This window comes from Diaporthe citri (assembly GCF_014595645.1).
Source record: "Diaporthe citri strain NFHF-8-4 chromosome Unknown scaffold_5, whole genome shotgun sequence".
Classification (NCBI taxonomy): Eukaryota; Fungi; Ascomycota; class Sordariomycetes; order Diaporthales; family Diaporthaceae; genus Diaporthe; species Diaporthe citri.
Genome location: NW_025064850.1, coordinates 4833762 through 4845992, shown reverse-complemented (window position 1 = coordinate 4845992; position 12231 = coordinate 4833762). Strand labels below are relative to the sequence as shown.

General features: G+C 51.1%; 3 protein-coding genes across 3 annotated transcripts; 1 reads left to right on the top strand and 2 right to left on the bottom strand.

Annotated features, from left to right (window-relative positions):
* Positions 1-277: 277 nt before the first annotated feature.
* INS49_011864 (uncharacterized protein) lies at positions 278-2262 on the bottom strand (the record flags this gene model as incomplete). The annotated part of the gene is made up of 3 exons (XM_043172572.1): positions 278-1381; positions 1437-2155; positions 2235-2262. The coding sequence occupies 3 exons, from the start codon at positions 2260-2262 to the stop codon at positions 278-280; spliced, it is 1851 nt and encodes a 616-aa protein (XP_043024317.1).
* A 3207-nt stretch (positions 2263-5469) lies between these two features.
* INS49_011863 (uncharacterized protein) lies at positions 5470-7225 on the bottom strand (the record flags this gene model as incomplete). The annotated part of the gene is made up of 3 exons (XM_043172571.1): positions 5470-6365; positions 6431-6870; positions 6939-7225. 3 exons carry the CDS (start codon positions 7223-7225, stop codon positions 5470-5472), a joined length of 1623 nt encoding a protein of 540 aa, XP_043024316.1.
* A 1687-nt stretch (positions 7226-8912) lies between these two features.
* Positions 8913-11719, top strand: INS49_011862 (uncharacterized protein; the record flags this gene model as incomplete). The annotated part of the gene is made up of 8 exons (XM_043172570.1): positions 8913-9428; positions 9508-9748; positions 9796-9895; positions 10337-10388; positions 10521-10568; positions 10634-11002; positions 11081-11651; positions 11712-11719. The coding sequence occupies 8 exons, from the start codon at positions 8913-8915 to the stop codon at positions 11717-11719; spliced, it is 1905 nt and encodes a 634-aa protein (XP_043024315.1).
* Positions 11720-12231: the final 512 nt, after the last annotated feature.

The window sequence follows — 12231 nt, the reverse complement described above, 5'->3', positions numbered from 1 at the left end:
TACGAACCGTCACTTGCTAATTGCTTACTCTGCATTTTCCCAGAGGCCAGGAGGGCTCTCAGTATGACATGCTCACCTTGTCTTTGGCGAGTTCCGTACGCCTTATCCCCACAAAGGGGACGCTGTATCAACGGAACAGGCTCGTTGGCATCACTTGGGTGGTGTCAAAGGATCCAAAGTCTAGGCTGGGAGATCATTTGTTTTGCCCGGCCTTACGGAGTGCCGCATGATGTCTACCTTCGTTGCATTTCATCTTCCACCATCAATATCAGTTGGACTAGACACGGCAGAGCCTTCCATTCTGCGTCTGTACACCCTGATCTCCGTCCTGCACCGTCCACCTCTCACTACCCACAGCAGTCACGGCATAAAAGACATCGTTGGGATCCCACTTGCGCTTGATTTCGCTCAGCCTGGGGTAGTGCCCTCCATAGAAACTCTCCTGCCAGTCTGCCTCCTCAACACTGGCCTCATTGAGGTACGCCCCGCCACCCTCAGAGACCGGGGCAAGTTCGCGCCACGGCTGGAGGACCTCCTCCTGAAGGTACTTGTTCTGGGAAGCCAAAGCCGCCGGGGTCGAGTGATCAGCCGAGCGGTTTGAGGAGGTGACGAGGAAGAAGACCAGTTCTCGGAAGACGGGGTTCACGGCACTGTCCCGGTTTGCCGTGGCCGGGCCCGCGTTGCTGGGTGCGTTGTGGTAGCCCAGGAAGTGCTTGCCAGCGGAAACGTGCGCCTTGATCAGGGCGTACGTCTCCTCGTGTTTCTCAACGAAGTTGCGGCGGGACACGAGGCGATTTGCGGGGAGAGAAGTGTCGACGCCGATGGGGAAACTATTTGCGCCCCAGGTCGCCTGATACGCCGAATAGAAAGACGGGTGTGGTGTGGCTTGGTGCGATACTGATAGCGAGATATTTCCCGCCTCCAAGTATTCGAAGAAGGGGGCAACGACCTTGTTATATGATTCTAGAGTATGGTTTGGCGCAAACATGTAGTTCATGCTGAGCTGTGGAGTTGGCCACATGATGTAGAATGAGTAAAGACCAGCGTCGGTCCAGTTGAGGAACTCGTCATAGAATTTCCTGACGCCCTTCCAAAACTGGTCGACGTCGTTGTTAGAAGTATCGAGCGTCCACTTTGCGGTGACCACGTTCATCTTGGGGTGTGCGCGGATGATGACCGACGCGATTACACCGAATGTACCGCCGCCTCCGCCACGGAGAGCCCAGAACAAGTCAGGGTTCTCAGCCTCGGAAACAGTCTGCAGACGTCCGTCGGCAGTCACAACTTGGAAAGCGACGACGTGGTCAGCAGCCATGCCAAATATGCCAGCGAGCGGATTCTGGCCTCCGCCTGTGATCATGCCACCGGCATATCCCACACTCTGGTAGATTGTTAGTGTCGAATCTTGATGTTCGAATATTTGAGGAGGCATTTACCCAAGAGACGGCTCCCAGGACCGTAACGCCATGCTTTTCTGCAGCCTCATACACTTCTCTCACACTCACTCCCGCAGCCAACTTCAACGCCGGACCAGAGTATCCGGGGCCCTTGTAGTCGGGCAAGAAGTCGACATCCTTCATATTGTGCATCCACAAGCCCAGAGCACCTGCTCCCAGAGACTTCCCAAGGTAGCAGTGCCCGGTATTCTTGATGACCAGGCGCAAATTAGCGGCACGCGCCAAGTTGACAGCGAGCTGCACTTGCGCAACGTTGGTGACCCTGACCGCATACTCTGGATAGCCGCCGATGGTGCATTGCGATCCGGAAGTATCATTATTGGGCTGACAGGTGCGGCCTTCGAAGATGGGCCAGTAGTTGGCGGTAGGATCGGCGCTGAGGAAGTCGGCGTTGGTGGAGTTCTCGATGATGTTGGCGCACTCGGTCTCGTCTTTCTCACCCCATCCGGAGTCGTAACAAGGAGCACCCAAAGGTCTGGTCGGGATCAGGGCCTTGCCGAGAAGATGGTCGAATACATCCCACACAGCATCGGATGGCCAGTCCGAGTCGCCAGGGTAGGACTTGCAAGGTGCAGCTGCGCTGCGGTTGTTCGCGTTGGAGACGGGACTGTCCCCGAACGCGAAATAGGAGGCGCATTCGGCTGTAGACTTATCACTCGAGATGCGATTAACCACATCGTCGGTCAGCTGTTGCCTTTCTGCATTCTGGAGAGGCGCGCCGGCTGCCTCCGTCTCGGCAACGACGGCGACAGCAGGTTGAATATCTGCAATACCTACCAGGGGGAGGGGGGGTTTTTGTCAACATCACACCACGATGTTAATGGAATAGCGACATAATAGTGATATGCAATTAAGGTTCTGACATGCTTTTTTTGTGTATACATTGCATTATTTATATGTTATTAATATGTAAACATTCCTGATATATTGTGATATTATATTAACCTTAATATTATGTTAACCTTAACATTATATTAACCTTAACATTATGTTAACTCTTAATATAGGGGTAAAAAAAAAACTCTTTTTTTCCCTTATTCCTAACTTAACTACTTATTTATTTTTTATTAGCTTAACTATTTATTATGGAAGGATTTATAAAACTATGGAAATATTTAAAAATAGAATTAGGTTTGGAGTTAATAAGGTTTAAATCAAAGCTTTTAATATAAAAAGTTAGTTAATATAAAGTTAATATTAATATGCTATTAATATTAATATAGAGTTAATATTAATATGATAACTAAGGCTTAATATATTTTGGTTCTGATAGTATTTTAATAGCATTTCGCTAGTATTATATTATATTTTCAAAATTTTGTTTAGATATCAAAACATGATTACATTGCGTGACCCATACAAAGACCCCCCCCTCCCCCTGGTAGGTAGCAGCCTCCGACGAATGGACCTGGATGACGAGCAATGACCCGAGCAGGCAGAAGGCCACACGAGAGGAAGAAGACGAGACTGACATGATGTCTAGTCGGGGGCGAGAAACACCTAGGCTAGTGGTAATTGCTGAGGATTTACGTCTGTGGGGCACTCATGAACGAAAATATCACTTCGCTTGGCCCCTTGAGCAGCACTGAAGTAGAAAGAATCTAACGCTCTTGCATACGCGTGGATGCCAAGATTATAGAAGTCCACCAACATAGACAAGAATCAGTTGAAAATGTGAAAGACGTATTGGTAGTAGTAGTACAGAGATATGTAAACAATGTCAACGTACCTTTCGATCTTTCGGAGGCAATTTTCTTCCACAATGTGAGTGTAGCTGGGGCCTGGTAGTCTAGATGGCAATCGGTCGGAACGTACAATAGGGGGACGTTCACCGAATCCGACATAGTCCACTGCAAGCCGCTGCGCATGGTGAGATTGAAATTAATGTAACAGGCTATTTGATTGGGGGCGCCAAGTCAGACACCACAATTTGCTTTGCACAGCGTCAAATACCCAGAGAGAATTCAGGCTGCCAGGCTGCATGTCAGCTCTTGTCCACTTTAAATCCAGCTAGTGCGAGCACCTTGTCTATATCCGCCTGACTTGCCCTACTCATCTGTACAGTGAGGCCCTACTTGAGTAATCCGGCCACACGTGAGAGGCAGAGTGGCAGTTCTGCTAGCACTGAAGACTTCACAAATCATACTGTTGAGTGCATTAAGGCGGGCACTTCGAGCCGGCTCACAATAGAGGCCTCATGACCATATCAAGCTGTTCATTTGGAGCGGTCGAGGTAGCCACCAGATAGATGTCTGGCATGAACAAATAGGTAGGATTGTGCCTTATGCTCAATCATATGGCGAGGAACTGTAAGAAGGGGAGACTTCTATTGATCAGAGCTCCATCATCTGCTCAAAGAAGACAGCGAGTGCCCTAGCTGTTGTGATCGCTCATCGTCCGAGGGTAATCATGAAATCGTAAAGGTCCCTCGGGTTATAGCCTGGTGGTTGCATATAATCAAATCTTACGATCTCGAGGCGTCGACCCGCCAACTGTGGACATCTCGATATCATGCGTATCGTCACTTTCGAGAATGGAGTGCTTTTCAAGATCTCAAATGCCGCTCGTTCTCCTTCTGTCCTCCCCGAGCGGAGAACCGTAGGGCAATCTTGTAGGAGCGAATGCACATGTAGCAGCGTGCAAATTTGACCGTTGAGACTGGTTAGGCCCCTCTCATACACGTCTGAGAACTGCAGTCTTCTTATGTGAGAAATGCCTCGGCCGACGACATGCCTCCAAAAGCTCAGGAAGATGTCGCCCGATTGAGGACGGTCACCGCGGGGGTCCTGGCCGGTGGCGATGAGATCGATAATGAGTAGATCTTCTTCGTCGGGATACAGTGAGATACCGAGCCTTGCGACCGTTATGCGTTGTTCATTGGCCGCAAGCCGGAGTTTGAACTCGTAGAAGCAATACATAGCGTCTGGTGACCTGTCCCCGATTGGTAGAGCCCTATATCCCAGCTGCGCAGGAGTTCTAATGGTACTGACTGAAGTCTCCGGACGCTCTTCCTTGCTACCGCGGCATCCCATTGTTTTGGTATCTCCTCGCTCTCCCTCTGGAGCTGAGAAATACTCTGTTGGAATTCTTGGGTGTGTCTTGTGAGACCTCACTCCCCATCCCGTGTGGGCAGGCTCGAGATCAAAATTGGATTGTTGCTTCCGCTGGTCAAACCGAAGTAGGCATGAGCTTGGTATCTCGAGGTTTTGTCAGATAGGGCCAAGTATGTGCCAGTATTCTCTAAAGTGCTCTTTTCAACTGAACAGTAAGGGAAACATCTTTTTATTTATCACCATTGCTCCCTGGACGACCGAGTAGCATTGGTGTATCAGCAGAAGCCAACACTTGTTCTGATTTGTCCCATGGTTATCGACTAGTTTCAGAGGCCAATACCTGATTTGACTTTGCCTCATGTTCATCAGTAGACTCTCGTTATTCACTCATGGGGTTTGATTCCCACTAACTGCCGTAAGGGGCTTTCAGTCTCCAACGTGAAGATCTATGGAATTGGACCCGTGACAGCTTAGTTCACCAACATGGTAAATTACACGCAAAAGCATTCAATAAACCATTTCGTATATGCCTCTGACTCTCAATTATTGCTGTAGCTCACACGAGGTCGTGAATTTGGCGAGATCAGTTCATGTGTCCACCGCGGATCTCAATATTGATGTGCAATGCTTGCACTACCTCCATTGATAGATGGCACTTCGGATCGACTTGGAAGGTTTGATTAAGTTTCAAACTTGATTCCTAAGGTTTTTTTTACGTGAATGGGAATCCAAATATTGACGGGCAGCCCGAGGAGATAAGGCATAGCAGACCTCAATTATGCAAGTTGGGGGCACAAATCACTACCAAAAGACCCCTTTTCAGAAATATTCGTAACAGACGGCCAAGTCTATATCATTTCTCGCCAGATATCAAACTGATACTTTGGATTCCATCATTAAATTCGTGAAATTCGGGCTCGCCAAGTAGTATAGTCTCGCTCTCTAACGACCATGCAAGTTTAATACATGCGTTCGGCCCTCAGCAGGCCTCCAGCCGCAACGTCCTCATCCAGTCTTACTTTAACATCTCTGGCAATGAGCCGCTGTAACCCAAACTCACCAACATCAACAAATCTCTCCCTCACGTCGTCTTCGAGACCGTGGAACAAAACGGCTAGCAAGCTGCTCTTCCACAACTTGGCACCGCATCTCCAGCTGCGGTAGATCGCCTGAGCTAAGAAGCCTGCAGTCAACGCAACTGACAGAATGAGGGGCGTTATGAAGCCCCAGCGGACATACACGAACGATTCGTTCGTGAAAGCAGTTCCGTTGACAGCCTCGGCCCCCCAGAGGCTGCGGAAAGCGACAGTCAGGGATACGCTCAGGTCGTTCATGAGCATGTCGAGCCCGGACGGGTACTCGTAGTAGTTCCAGTAGAAGGCTTGCACGATGTCTGTGTCGAAAAAGGTGGCACCGGACGAGATTCCGACGGTGAGGTTGACGGCGATCGGTGCGTTGGCAGCGGAAGTCAAGGTCGTGTTGATGACGGAGTCGGTCCGGGTGGCAGACCCGTTGGCGAAGAGCTGTGCAAACCATGACTGCATGCCCAACATTGCCTCGGCAGAAAGGACATATGGAGCGGCCGGGGAGGAAGTGTTATATTCTGCGTCGGCTGTGACGACGATAGGGGCCAGGTCTGTGATGGCCCTGCTGGATGACATGACCGTGTTGTTTTCGACTCTGTGCGTGACGTTCTCCACCAGGTTTCCATGTATGATGTGAGATTGAATTGTCTGCACACACGCAGAGAGAGTGCATTGACGAGCCCAGGGCTGGACATTTCCTGCCTCAGCGGTGCTGCTCTCGGTTCCCATGAACGTCAACTTCATGATGGTCGACCAAGGTGCTCCACCATCTGTCGAGGGAAACTACAGCTCCATGTCAGAAAAGGCCATCACCCAGTTATCAGAGGATACTCACCTGGGATGTCATGCATGCTGAAGACGTCGCTTTTGTTCGAGACAGGCCCGGACAACAGCTTCCACCCGCATTCCTCATCATCGGAGGTACAGTCACGCTGGAGATATGGTGTCATGTCCACGCAGGAGTTGCAGACCGCGAGAGTATCGAAGGGCTCCCACGTGCAGTTGCCAGTCTCACAGCTGACAGGGAGGCTTGTCCAAGGTTTGTTGTTCTCAGCAAATAGTCCATTGTAGACGGCGGACTTGATGGGGAGGACCGGAACGAATGGCACGGCTGAGTCAAGACTCGGCAAGGCCACCGTGAAATTCATCGCTCGATAGTTGGTTGCGCCCGTCTCTGACTCCTGTGGCAATGTGCGATATATGATGACCTGTTGCGCAAAGGGAGACAGGAAGAGGGCCACTACCACGGCAACTGCGCCTAATGAGCCGAACACCCTGCGCAGTGTGAGCAGAATGAACTTGTTCAACGAGATGGCTTCCAGTATTGAGAGGACTTGACTTACCCACCACGGAGCCTACGTAGCATATTGACAGCCCCCCAAGCCCCCCGGCTTGCATCGTCGAGGACCTCCATGTCCGCTAGCGGTGCATATCCTTTCTTCATCCTCTCCCATTTCAGCTGACCTAACCCGCTAGATACGGGGAATGCCATGGACGCGTTGGCTACCGTCGTCAGGACCGCAATCAACGCGTTCAGTGTGATCTCGTACGGCCAGCTTGGCAGTGGCCTGCCATCGTAACGGGCGAGGAGGGCGATGACACTTGCGACTGCCCCAACTGCGAGCAGCATGGCGACTATCTCCCATGTCCAACCCCCTGTCTTCTTGGGAACTTTGATGTTTCTCGGCTTCCCTAAAGAGGACAGCCTGTTTCCGCCTTGGAATCAGTCGACTTGTGGTCAGAATTCCAGGCTGCATGTTGGGCTGGAAATTCCGTCTCTGGCGCACCAACCGCCCTCACGGTCTGCTCGGTGACATTGTTGGCTTTGGGAGCAGAGTACTCTGACGTGAGAAAGACGGCTGCAGGGTCATAGTTCGTGAAGCCGCCAAAGACAGTTTCGTCGCTACCGTCGCTTGGATATCGGGTGTGTTGTGGCTGTGCCTGATAAGGCCGTTGATACTGTTGATGATGCTCCATATCGAAGATAAGTTGCGATGCTGGGAAAAGAAATATTTGCAAAGAACATGAAGCATTCAGTGAGAGACTAGAGAGCCTTGTCAAGGACAACAAAAATATGTGAGTGCTCTTGGCTTTTTGAGTTCGACGGTCCCGGCTATCTACCCGCCACGGCATCACAGAAAAGATTGCAACCAACAGAGTAGTTGCCTTCAGCTCGAGGAGATCACCGAAAGCCTGCCGCAGATAGTGGGTTCATAATGGATTCGCTGGTGTAACAGTCTATGCTGCCATTCGTTACTTCTGCACCACATACACCCCACGGCTAAATGCTGCAGTCAAAGGCGTGATATGCCGTGCCGCAATTGGCTGTTCGAGGAGGTAGGCAGGCGTGTTGGCTGGCAAATAGTGCAACCCTGTCAGGAAGAGGCTTACGCTTGGCAGAGCTGCTGTCGCCCCCCACTTATTAAGAGGCGGAGCCTCAAAGAATACAGTAGGCGTGAGAAAGGTGGTGTTGGAATGCAACTAGTCGCCCAAAAGGGGAGGCCGAAAGAAAATGCTTGCAAAATTAGATGCTGACGTGCCAAGTGGAGAGAGTCGACAGACAGCAGAGGACAATTCTAGAGGTTTGCTGGGCCACACACAATGTTGTGGAATCCAAATTCAAGTTTTTCACCGGAGTTGCATATACAGGCTGCAGACTGTCGATTCATTACCAGTCACCCATTCGCCATGCTAAATCCCGAAGATAGAGACGGAACACGCTGTATTCAAGGCGGTGGAGCGTTCTCACGTATGTCCTGGTCTGCTGACCAGCTGCACCCTGTGATACCGTGAATCCAAGAGAGAAGATCGAGTAAGGTTGTCTTGGGTTAGAACGGGTTCGATCCTCTATTTTTGGATGCCAAGGGCTACACAGGCCCTCAAGCTGTCTGGTGTTCGACTCGTCATGTTGGATAGACAAAGACTCTTCAGGAAGTACCTGCCATGATGACGAGGCCCTGTTCGACATGCCTTGGACTTCCCTATTGTATGACTCCTTGATTTGCAACCTAACAAAGCGATCAGATCCAGCCATTCAATTCTGAGGAGAGCTACTGAGAAAACTTTCGAGATGATTGTTCCAACATGGGCACAAGTAGTTGTCAGGTTTCCGTGGCCGTCAGGGCTGTCATTGGCCCTTTGTCAATGGACACAGCTACCGCTTGCGGACAACTGGGCGGCTCGTACACAGGACTTTGTAAAAACGTCTCTTCCCGGTCGTGAAAGGCAAAGTTCCCGGCCGGAGCGGGTTCTCGAACTGGCACACTTGGGAAAATATCGGATCATCTTGATTACAGCACCAGTCAATATCAGCAAAAATGGATGAGGCCGAGACGCGTCGGCGCGTGCTGACATTTCGCAACCTCCAGCGGGACATGGCGACGCTTTTCGGCGATTATAGACAGGGCATAAGACGTGTATACCCTGATGTGGTAATGCAAAGAGTGGCGGCGGAAATGAACGCCGACCCGAACGATCTCCTAGCTGAACGTAACCGCCCTGTGCGCAGAGGATGGCCTTGGAACCAGCTTGCCAGCCGCGGAAATCAAGAGATGGTCACCTTACAGGCTCAAAACTGGAAAAGGTTTTGGCGCAAGAGATTGCAAGCGCAAAATGTGGACGAGGACATACCCTTACAAGTCGGAGCTGGGCGCGTCCGCAGATTGCTCCGCAGCAAGGGGCTTGATGCCAGACTGGTCAAAGTCCTTGGTAGTGGCGGCCAAGGAATGGTGAGCCTCTGGGAAATCAACAACAGGAGGGAATGGAAGAGGGTCGTGATCAAGTCAACTGCGTTGGAGGGGGGTGTCTTGGAGCGAGAGAAGGGGACAACACTGGTACGTCACGACGGAGGCCCATCCTAATAGAATCCTGGTACAGATCTCTAACGTTCCCGCATTTAATGTTGTGGAACAGACCGTGAAGCGAGCCAAGCATACTGTTCAGCTGCTGCGTTTCAACGGAGACATAATGGTGCCTAAAGACGACGGGTCTGACGAAACGGAAGATATCGAGAGCTGGCAGCAGCTTGATGATTCTTTGGAAATCATGTGCATTGAATATATGAAGAACGGAGACATGTTTCGCTTTTTGGCGCGGATTGGACGCGTTGGGACGATCATCCCAAACCAGGTCCTGTGGAAAATATTTATTTGCCGTAAGTGTGCTATACACGCTCGGGCCGGCATCCCACTCGTCGTTCAGACTCGACGCGGTCACTCACGGTGTCAGCAGTCGTCAAAGCCTGTATCGCAATGGCGCACCCACCAAGACATGCAAAGGACGCAAACACGGGCGAAGACAGGTGGGTTGAGCCTGAAGGGACAGATGATCAGGATGAGTTGATGCCCCCAGGCTCGGAAGAGGCCCTGAGGTATCTCGCTTATAACCTTGTTCATTTTGATCTTGATCCTCAAAACGGTAGGTGACTTAATTACATCCTAAATCCGGAGCCCAGTTCAAAGACTGACTTGAGTTTGATGCCAAGTGATGATCGGGGACTTTGACAATGATGAGCACGCCCAAGTACCAGTCTTCAAGGTTAGCAACTAGATAGCCGCCTCATGACCAAAATATTTCGCGACGGCGGAGCCGCTAAGTGTCTCTATCTAGGTCGGCGATTTTGGGTTGGCCCGTCCAGCTTCAGACCGTCGAAATCACTCACAGTAGGCAATTCTGTCTTTTTACTTTCCACAAAGAACTGCCAGCAGAACTTCCAAGTCCTTACTAACACCAGGCTAAACAGAAACACGTCCTGGGGAACAAGGCTGCGTGGGAAAACACCGTACCTTCTGCCGGTGAGTGCACTTTGTCCCACTTGATGCCTGGCTTGATATCTAGCGTTCTGAATTCATCATTTCCAGGAACAATTTACCAAAGAGTGGGATTATATAAACACATGGCCTGCAATTACAAACCCTCGGCCCAAGATAGCTGGCAACTACGGGTGGCATAGCAACGTATGGCACATCGGAGTTGTGAGTGATCCATATTACCCCGGACGGCTTCGCGTGAGCAATAAGGCTGACCCGACTGCTTGCAGTGCATGCATATGCTCATCACTCACTCTGCGTGGACAGATCCTCCACAAGCAATCGGCCCGCTGAACGATCACAACGCAATGGCCGAACTGTTTCCGACACCATTCCGGGTCACGGACTTTGATGGGCAATCAGTGGATCCTTTCTATACCTACGGCATTTGGCTCACAAATCCAACCGCATTAGAGGCGCCCATCGACACCGCCCTCATGATGATATTGGTTCGCTGCCTTGCGGCCGATCCAGCGGACCGGCCCTCGCTGCGAGAGCTCCTACGATACGCCCGTTGGAGGCAGACTCAGCCAGACTTCAGAGAGGGACAAGACGAGATCCGAGCCTGGTCGGATGAGAATATCAGCCAACCACCTATTGTAAGCAACAAGCCCCAGGAGTTCCCTCCTACACTGAAATATCGATCAAGCTGACACCATGTCCGCGCTGGCAAAAAGCCCTCTCCTGAAGCTCCTGCAAGTACTCGGACCGGCCTCGCCGCCCTCGGAACAGATGTCATGGATCGTCTCACAGAAGCGGCGGGAATGTTGCGCATCGGCGGACTAGCAAACCAGGCGGACAGGGCAGAGGAGCCCCAACTGCGTCGTGTCGCGCCAGTGGAGAACCTTAGGCAGGAACACCAGGAGCAAGAAGCCGCCGCACCGCCCGAGAGGCCCCGGCCGGCCCCCTCCAACTGGTGGTGGAACAATGTGATTTCGGACCGCATAGCACAGCTGCAAAACGTCATATACGCCAGAGTCGTACCCTTGCCGCCAAACCCACCACCGCCACCCTTGCATCGTGTTCCGGGGGTAGATGACCTTAGAGCACGCTTCCAACAAGACGCACAACGACAGCCGCAGCCACCGCAGAACTTGGGTCAAGGCGGGAGGGCAGACGAACCGAGAGGTCAGAACAACGACCAGTCGCAGCCACCGCGAGGCATCTTGCGTAATAACAGGCCAGCGAGGGACGTGAGAGTACGATTCGCCGAGGGTGTGCCATCACCGTCACGTCGGGGCTTGCGTCGTAGGCCGCGGAGAAATGATTTGAGAGGACGGTATGCAGCGGATGCTGATGATGATTTAGCTTTGTAGAGACACGGACTATAGTTAATCAGAGTTCTGAGTGAATTAGTGTTTGTCAAATGAGACATTAGACCTACACCAACTGCTATGTCATGGTGAGAATGGTATTACGTGTGGTTGTTGTCTAAATTCTGTGGAATAATTGTGAGCGAGAACAGTGTCTTGCCACTTGCTGGATTTCAAAGACCTTCCTTTTGTGAATCTTTTCCCGAGCCCCGAGAGTAAGGGTTTGTAGGATTCCAAGCGTTTGATGACCGGCACGGAGACTGCAAAGTAAATATTCATGGTCTTCCAAAACTTGAAATGCCTATCAAGACTGAGTATATTAATCTATTGAGAATTTATCCAACCAGATGGTAGGTGATGCGCAAACCTTGAAAATCGCCGTGAGATGCACAAAGACTAAGCTCTTAAGTACGTCCTAGTGGAAAGCCTTCACATGGACAAGCCCCTGCTAAAGGCACTCTCAATTGCATCCCTACCTAGCATGAACTTATTCTGTCACACTTGTCAGAGAACAC